Source organism: Erigeron canadensis, chromosome 1 (assembly GCF_010389155.1).
Source record: "Erigeron canadensis isolate Cc75 chromosome 1, C_canadensis_v1, whole genome shotgun sequence".
Classification (NCBI taxonomy): domain Eukaryota; kingdom Viridiplantae; phylum Streptophyta; class Magnoliopsida; order Asterales; family Asteraceae; genus Erigeron; species Erigeron canadensis.
In genome coordinates this window covers 56,244,526-56,253,464 of record NC_057761.1, presented here as the reverse complement: position 1 = coordinate 56,253,464, position 8,939 = coordinate 56,244,526, and the positions used below count along the sequence as shown (strand labels likewise).

The following is an 8,939-nucleotide window of genomic DNA, read 5'->3' as shown; positions in this document are numbered from 1 at the left end:
ACTAAAGATTCCGTGCGGTTTCATGCTTTCAGGGCGATCATCAATATATCTGTAGCTCCTTCCTTGTATTTTTATATTTTAAAAATCTTTAGATAGACTAAAATTGCATCATCTTATATTCTTTTCTTCGAATGAATTCAATTGTCCTCCTGAATTAATGCATCAAAACATGGCACTTTGGGAGATGGAAATTCTTCTATTCTAACTATATCTCATCTGGCATATCTCATTTATTTATTTAACTATAATAATGGCATAGCCTAATAAACCACTAAACCAAAGATTCGTAGTTAAATTAACTTTTAAGCCTTTAAGGGGGAGAGGTGTAGTGCCACTAAATTGGCTAATTGGCAAGTTTGACAAGCTATCGGCGAATCATATATCGCCACATGTCGTTGTCAAAAACTAGCCAAAACATGCGGTATAGTATAGGAAAAGTAACCAATTTGCCAATTTCAAAACTAAATAAATATAACCGGAAATAGTTGCCGGAAAACTAAAAAAAGTGACCGTTTTTTGTAAAAAATAAAACTTAGGCTCAGAATTTGGGGGTCAGGAATTTCGGAAGTCGGAGACACCGGCTAACCCGAAGGGTTTACCCCGCCAAGATACGCCCCGGATCATCCGAGTCCCATTTTTACGAACATTTGTATCATCATCGCCCATTTTTTCCGGCAACCTAAAAAACTGTTCAACGATATCATCATCGGCTACGAGCTACTTTTTCCGGCTACCTATTGCTTTAATTGAACAAAATCCAGCATCGCTACTGTAACACTACCAAGGAAAAATCCGGCAATGTAAATATATAAATATACATAAATATACATATATAAGCAGGAAGTCTAACCGGAAACCCAAAAAGGGGTCGCCGGAAAACATCCCACAGTAGCAGAGCAGCAGCAGTTAACCAAGAACCCAGAAAAGGATCGCCGGAAAACCACAAGCCACCGTAGCAACAGCAGCAGTAGCAAAGGGCTCACCGGAAACCCAAGAAAGGGCTCGCCGGAGAACCGATGCAACATGAAAGACCACAGGAAGAAGCAACAAGAAGCACATCGAAAAACCAGAAACCCCAAAAAGGGATCGCCGGAAAACCGAAGAAACAAGTAGTAACATAGCCAACTCACTGGAGGGGTGATATATCACGTTAGGAGCATCGGCATGTTTTATTGGCACGTATTCCGGCAATAGAAGCCTAGAAAAACGTAAATCGAGCCTCAAAATCAAAACCCCCCAAAAAAAATTTTAGGTTTCCGGCGAGCACAAGAACAAAAAAAAATGGTCACAAAGTACACGCTCCCAACGTTCACAAGGATCGGCCAAAACTAGCCGATATATATAGCCAATACTAACCGATTAAACTTGCCGATACAAGCCGATGGAGATGCTATAGTGTAGCTGATGCTTGCCGATGGTTTTGCCGATAAAACTAGCCCACTACACCTCTCCCCCTAAAAAACCTTTAATATCCCTACTTTTTCAAAAAAAAAAATTATAACTACCCTATCGAATAGATAACTTACTAAATCTATCCCTCAACTCTTGAAAAAACTACACTAACATTTTTATATGAATTATCTTTATATCAATAACCATATTACCACCACCACTTATCGCTGCATTGCACAGGCTTTCGTGTTGTTGTTATGTTGGGTAAATGGTTTTAAGTTTTTAGTAGCTTCCAAATGAGTATTCCAGTAGAGTAGAGGTGCAAATATAGGTTAATCGGTTAGGTTAATTTTTAGTAATAACCGTAATCGGTTTTTTTTAGAAAAAAAATTAATCGATTTCGGTTAACCTATATCGGTTAATAACCGATTACGACATGTAAAAACCTTAACCGCCTTAATCGATTTCGGTTTTTATTAACCGGTTAATCGAAATAGGTTAACCTATTACCGGTTTTAATTAACTGAAGGACCAAGAATCACATTTCAACAGAAAAGAAGAACATGATTTACAACATACAAGAATAGGCTGAACATAAACAGAAACTAGAAACTCGAATATTTCAGAAGCATAACAAGAAGAGCAGTATTACAAACCAGAAACATAAAGTCAGTCACATGTTTTTTTAAAACCAACAGAAACGTAAACACAGTAGCAGAGATTGTTCATAAACCAACAGAAACATAAACATTAGGGATTTTAAAAAAGATATAGGGATTTTAAGATCGATTGAATGAAGAAAAGGGTTAGGATCAATAGGGATTTTAAGATAGATTATGAATGAAGAAAAGGGTTAGGATCGATTTGGGATCGATTGAATAAAGAAAAGGACCGATTAAGGATCGATTAGGGTTAGGTTTGTATTCGATTTAGGAATGGTCGGCTCTCTGTATGCGTGTCTGTGTGAGAAGATAGAATTATATTAAGTAAATTTATATATATTTATATATATATATATACATATGATATAACCGGTTAACCGCTTTTAGTTTATCTTTTTTAACCGGTTTTAGGTTAACCGGTTATTAATCGGTTTGTGTTTGGAAAGTCCTAATCGATCACTAACTGACGGTTATTAATAACCATTAATCGATTAGTACCTTATCGGTTCTTAACCGGTTTCGATTATCGATTAGTTTTCGGTTCGGTTAGGTTAACTGGTTTTTTTGTTCACCTCTACAATAGAGGTTCATTCAGCTCAAACAAGTTTGGGCTCACCAAACACCTGTCAGTTTTCTAATCCTTTTCCTTTTCTTTTTGGGCCTATTATTAATTGCCCATCTTTTCGCGTTACATTATTTGGGCCCAAATCATTTAACTAAACGTCTAAATAGAGACTTCAAGAAAGGAAATAAGGCAAAAATCGATCCAAAAAAAAAAGAAAGTAAAAACGGTAATCTGGATATTGATTTTGTATACAGGTAGGTACGTTTCAAACTGAATCGAATTACAGTTTATTTTTTCTTTCTTTGAAACTATTAATCAATTTCGTGCGGATTTTCTGTATATATGTGTTTTGCTTATTTTTGATTATATACATTGTTATGTTTAGTTAAGGTGCACACCAGGTGTTCGATGTAATGTTCACAGTAGTGTTTAGTTCATTTAGAGAACAAATGAATGCAAAGCTTAGTATATTTTTTTCTATTACAATGATGCGCGGCCGCTAAGTAAGTTAGATCATGTCTGCAATTTTCTCTCGTGCGGTATCATCAAGAATTTAAGTATCATGTCTGCAAATACAATCGCTGATATTAGATTATGTTTGTACTAATACAAAACAAATTTAGGTTACCAAAAAGGCCACTTTAATACCACTGTGATATGATGAATTCCGGAATTTCACAGGCTGATTGAAGAATTGAAATTGTAGGGTTCGATAAAAATTGAAGTCAAATCTTAAGGTTCACGAGCAATAGTACCCGCGCAATGTGGCGGTGAGATGATGGGGGTGATAGGTCATAGGAGGTGATAAGTTATAGAGTGTGATAGCCAAATGCCTTAGCCGTACGGGCTCCGTACCCGGATTTAAAATTTTGTCGAAAGTATATCGAATGACATCTCTAATGAAAGAACGAAATTTTAAGAACACTCATACAATTTTTATAATTTATTGATATACGGTTTTTGAGATAAAAGATTTTGAATTAATTAGAAGAATAAAATGGTTTATGGAAGAGATAGAAAAAAAATGAGTGGTTGAGATTTGAGGAGAGAGAAAAAAAATGAGTGGTTGAGATTTAAGGGTATTATAGGTATATTAGGTAGAGATGTTTAAATTTAAGAATAAAGAAGGAGGTAATTTAGGTAGTTCAAATCATCTTTTGAGACTTTAAAAAAGGCAAAATGCTTTATAAGATAATATAGATATAGATATAGATATAGAAGTATAGATATGATATGATTTTAGAGAAAGAATTTGATATCAATCATTATCAATCAGAGATTGTTTAGAGTTAGATTCACATGTTTAAGTACATAAAAAGCCAACTAACAGTTCCAAAAGTACCTAATTAGTTGCCCAGCCCATTTCAGTTAAAATTTTACACCAACTTTTCTGCCGTAAACCTGGAATATTGTTATTTAGGATGTGCTGGAGATGTGAACTACTGTTTGGTATGTATCATTATATAACTCTGATACTCTATTTTAACTAATCGGTATAGATGTAGTGTACATTTGGTCGAGAGCCTTTAGTTGATTCTGCTCTAATATTTCTTCATCTAGTTATCAGCTCTTTGCTCTTTGTTAATTGAAAGTAAAATAAAGGATGCAAGTGTTTATGCTACTGTCTTGTTGTGTTAAAAATGAACACCATACATTAGACATTCACTTTCTTTTTTCTCGTGATATATCTCGGATTATATTAAGGATTTGAAAAAAGCGACTAATGGCTAATGTTCTTGCACAGAATAGTCCTGGAAGAACTAATACAGCAGCTTATAGGCAGCTATAATGGCCAATGTCCCACCTTTCCAACCACCAACTTTTCAACAGCCACCTTATTCTCAAGGGATGCATGATTATGGATATCATAGTGCCAGTGAAGCTCCAGCAAGACCCCCTGAGAAAGAAGTAGCTACACTTTTGATTCGTCGCCTTCCCGAAGCTATTCCTCATGATACCCTCTCGCGACTCTTTTCCCATTATGGCGCTTCTTTTGTTCGTCCATGCACCACTGGAAGGTTTATACAGCTTCTTTTACATACCACAGCTCATAATTTTTGTTACTTTGTCTAGATGTTTCTTTATTTCAGTTACATTAGAGTAAGGTCTGTTAATGCAGGATGAGGAACTGTGCATTTGTTGATTTTAATAATGAAAGCTTAGCAATTCAAGCACAGCGCCAATTAAATGGGTAATTCTCTTTTGCATGCTCAATCAGTTATATTCTGTGTTGAGTCTGTCTATTATTTACATCTTGTATTTTATTAGTAGCTTCCTTCTACTTTAATCAGGTTAAGGTTTCTTGGGAAAGTTCTGTCTGTTGAGAGAGCTAGTACACAACCACATGATACCAAATCTCAGCAAAATAAACCCACATCTAGGAGCGTTGCCATGTCATCTAAGGATGATTCTAGTCTAGCCAAAGATTTAAAGCGGGATCCCTTGCCTGCACTTGAACCTATTGCTGAAAAACTCGGAGTGGATTACCCATTCCCTCCTAACCTTGAGTGAGTTGTGCCGACATCTTGTTTTTAGAAAAAGTAGAGTAATAGAGTATTCGTGTATTCAGACATCATAACGAGGTTCTAAGATTAAATTTCTTGTTAGTAAACTAACTTGCTCAACGGCAGATATGCGTATCCCCCGCCCGACGGAAATATTCTTACCAACATTCTAAATGCTCTTATTGCCGTTCCTCGCTTCTATACACAGGTAACTTAGTACTCCCTGGTAAATTGTCACTTGAGTGTTAATGTGCTATTGATTTATGTATAACCTGGTTCATATGGTAGGTGTTGCACTTGATGAACAAGTTGAATATCCCAGCTCCATTTCGTGCTGCATTGCCAACTCCACCTCTTCCTCCTTCAGCACCTGCACCACATCCACCGCCACCTCCTCCTGTAGATACCAATTCTAGTTTAGTAAATCTCTCAAGCGGGGAATCAGAGTTGGAGTCTTCAGATGAGGTAGTTATTATTTAAGACATAAAAAGCCATTTCTTTAAATATTCTAACTTAGTACTCATCAAAGATAAGGGGTGGGAATGTTTGATTTGTGTTTTGGACTTTTGGAACTGATTGTCAACCTATTGCAATGAGAAGTCATAATATTCAACTTTTACTGCTTGGTTAAATATAGCTAGGACAAGACGACAAGTAATCTGGTTATCAAATGGTATAATGAAATTGCCTATCTACCTGTTGCTTTGATTTAATTTGAGAAACTTTTACTCTCATTGCAGAGTAACATAATAATCAGAATCTGTAACAAGTCTAGACCTCTGATTATCTGATTACTACAACTTCAAACAGTGATTTCACATCCAAACATTATTATCTACTATCCGTTTGATTTCAGCTGACACTCCAACTTTTAGCGTACCATATCACTTAATCACTTATAAAACAAACCCCCAACACCGTGTAAGTTTTCCAAACACTTTGCTACGTTGTAGGAAGATGTTGGAGCTCGGGGAACAACTGGACCTCGGCGCAAGCGTATTAAGAGAGAAGCTATCGTGGGTCCTGCTGTCAACAAGGATATAGCTCATGAGGCCGTTGGATTGAAACCGGCCACCTTAGTTCCTAAGGAGATCCCTATGATAAAAAAGAAGAACCCTGTACTGCAGGTTGTCATCTTCCCTTTAAAGATTGTACTTATCAATGACCAAGTGTTTTATTGCTGTTTTTTTTACTTCTAATCCTTTTTGCTTGCAGATTAAAATTGCTCCTAAACAGACTCAAACCAGTGAACAAGTAGATAACAACGTAGTGGAAGAAATAGAAGAGGTGGAGAATAATAGCTTAAATACCAAACCATTTGCTACAGTTGAAGAACTGGAGCATGGAAAATTACCTCCAGAAGAAATTTTATCTCTGCCAATGTTTAAGGTACCACAATCTGTTTCTTAGAAAGAAAACATTTTTTTGTCCAGCTGTAAGACTTTGAGAGACTTGCAAGCCTTCTACCCGTTGGCCTCTTCCCCTTTATGTTAGACTTTTTGATTTCATGCATTTGAGATAGAAATGCAGCCTGGCTCATTAATATGTAAATTGGGACTTGGTAACCTTACCCTTTTCTAAATTTCAACAGTTTGTTATGCCTAACTAAGGTCTTTACTTGTTGTAGAATTATAAAGCCGGAAATCCTGCTCCTGTGTTGTACATTAAAAACTTGGCGAAAGATGTGGTTACTGATGACTTCTACTTTGTGTTTGGTAAACCCTAAAACCATAAACAGAAAAAGACAGTAGTTTTTACTTTTTCAAAGAAGCTGATGCATATTTGAAACACGTTAGCTATTGCACGTCAAGTGTAACTCATGTTTTTTTGCCTTGCTTGAATTATCATTCATCATAAAGGTTACGTTTATGTTATATTTTCTGTTTTTGTTGCAGGTACATTCTTTGGAAATATTGAAACTGCTAAAGAAAGTCTTTCTGTGAAGTTGATGCAGGTAACATATATATCTTCATTTGACTTAAGAATTTTCCTCATTGAGCTTCTTCTAATTGATATTTTACTTTTTTTAAATGTCTGTGAATATGTTCAAGATTATAAACGTAAAGGACATTTTGTGAAAAAAAAAATTATATTAGAAAAGGCAGTAATGGGTATTTTGTTTGGGGTTAACATAAGTGCTACAGCAGCACACTGTTGCTATTTGTGTTATTTTTCTTCATTTGCTAATGTGGTGAAGCTCATTGTGAGGGGGCAGCAAGGTGCTGCAACCGCACATATCATTCTCCCATAAAAGTGTATTGTTAGTTTGGATGGACTAATTATGCGTACTGTGGGTCTTAATAAGAAAAAGATTCCATTATCCCCTTGAAGTTTATTGAATGTACACAATGGTTTCTTGGTCTGTGTGAGGGGGCAGTACCCAGTTTGGACGCTGCTGCAATAGGCATGCTATCCCCTTCTAGTTCAATCAGAACATAGTGACTAACTTGTACCTGGTTTGCGGTTTTAGGAGGGAAGGATGAGGGGTCAAGCGTTTGTAACGTTCCCAACGATTGACATTGCTCATCGTGCTCTGGTACGGTTCTTACTTTGTAGCTTTCAAGGTTTTGTCAATTACATATTGATATCCCCTTGTTAGCTACAACAAAAATTTCTTTGGTGGAAAATAATCATGCTAATCTTACATAAATTTTATAATAATCATGCTAATCATACATAAAATCTGATATCAAGTATTAATCTTTGGTTGCAGAATCTGGTAAATGGATTTGTATTTAAAGGGAAGCCCATGATCATCCAGTTTGGCCGAAATACCTCTGCTGGCAAAACTACCGAAAAATAATTGCGTCTCTGATAACTCGAAAGATATCGTATATCATGCATTGGCTTACCCATCAAAACAGGTAACAAGTTATTTGACGTTGTCAGGGAATTTTTTTTTATCGAAATGGGTACTGGGCCACAAACGAATTGTGTCGGTCAGGTAGGGTCGAGCAGGGTCATTTCCAAACACACATTTTTCTATTGCAAAAGTGATATAGACAGTAACACATGGCTAACATGAAAAACAGGTATGGTACGAAATGTGGGTGGCAAAAGCTTGTGGCGTCTCCTTTTTTTTGTGTTGGTACGAATTTTATCCAAATCATAATAATAATATCCATTTATTTATCCAAACAGGGGTAACGTTGTGAATTTACATTGTTGAACTTCTTAGCATTTGTAGAACCACGTGGGTGATACAGGAGACCGTCGCGTGCCTCTACGCCTACCATACAGGATCTTAAGTATTGTGGTCTTTGAATTTCATATCCATATATACATATTGGGCCCCTCATTCATCATGGGCTTCTCGTTTTGTAATAATATTAATGGGTAATGATCAATCTTTCTAATTGTTTAGCCTAAAAATCCTTCTAATTAATAGGATTGTAACATGTGAAAAATCAGGGGTGGGATTAGGAAAAAGAATTAGTGGAATACATAGGTTAACAAGTGGATATATTAGGAGGATTTTTAGGATGATTGGTTGGGAGGATTAATCATCCAATATTAATATATTGACAATTAGCCTTAACTTCCAACATCCAAACAAACAAAAGTAGCACTTGAGGGAGTAAAACGTGTTGTATAGCAAATTAGCAACAATTACATTTTTCACTGTTATATGAAATCAATCCAATCCATTCCATTCATTTAGTCTCATTGATAGTAGCTTAGAGAAATTTCCAAAACATTAATGTCTTAGGGAGGAAGACCTTCTAAGAATCAGACATGGGGTTAAAGATATAGGAGAGGGGAAAAATCTTTTCTGTGTAATCTTGCATAGTACAATTGTCTCAATTTCTGTACCCA

The 8,939-nt window shown here is 36.0% G+C and overlaps 1 protein-coding gene across 7 annotated transcripts; it reads left to right on the top strand.

Moving 5' to 3' along the window:
* Positions 1–2,820: 2,820 nt before the first annotated feature.
* Positions 2,821–8,495, top strand: LOC122609423 (U11/U12 small nuclear ribonucleoprotein 65 kDa protein). Of its 7 annotated transcripts, XM_043782475.1 has the most exons (14): positions 2,821–2,877; positions 4,364–4,637; positions 4,739–4,810; positions 4,911–5,126; positions 5,250–5,331; positions 5,412–5,588; positions 6,077–6,250; positions 6,339–6,512; positions 6,751–6,838; positions 7,019–7,077; positions 7,594–7,659; positions 7,837–7,987; positions 8,156–8,211; positions 8,302–8,495. In XM_043782475.1, exons 2-12 carry the CDS (start codon positions 4,408–4,410, stop codon positions 7,924–7,926), a joined length of 1,428 nt encoding a protein of 475 aa, XP_043638410.1. In that variant the 5' UTR covers positions 2,821–2,877; positions 4,364–4,407; the 3' UTR covers positions 7,927–7,987; positions 8,156–8,211; positions 8,302–8,495. The 7 variants fall into 7 exon arrangements, with proteins under 7 accessions (XP_043638410.1, XP_043638438.1, XP_043638405.1 ...); XM_043782503.1 differs by lacking the exon at positions 8,156–8,211 and having other exon boundaries at positions 8,265–8,495; XM_043782470.1 differs by having other exon boundaries at positions 8,156–8,495.
* The last annotated feature ends 444 nt before the right edge of the window (positions 8,496–8,939 follow it).

Bases quoted from the DNA above. Each gene is read 5' to 3' on its own strand.
- LOC122609423 (XM_043782503.1), top strand. From the start codon at position 4,408: ATGGCCAATGTCCCACCTTTCCAACCACCAACTTTTCAACAGCCACCT. The intron at 4,638-4,738 runs GTTTATACAGCT...CTGTTAATGCAG, and splicing joins CGTCCATGCACCACTGGAAG to GATGAGGAACTGTGCATTTG. The intron at 7,078-7,593 runs GTAACATATATA...TTGCGGTTTTAG, and splicing joins TTTCTGTGAAGTTGATGCAG to GAGGGAAGGATGAGGGGTCA.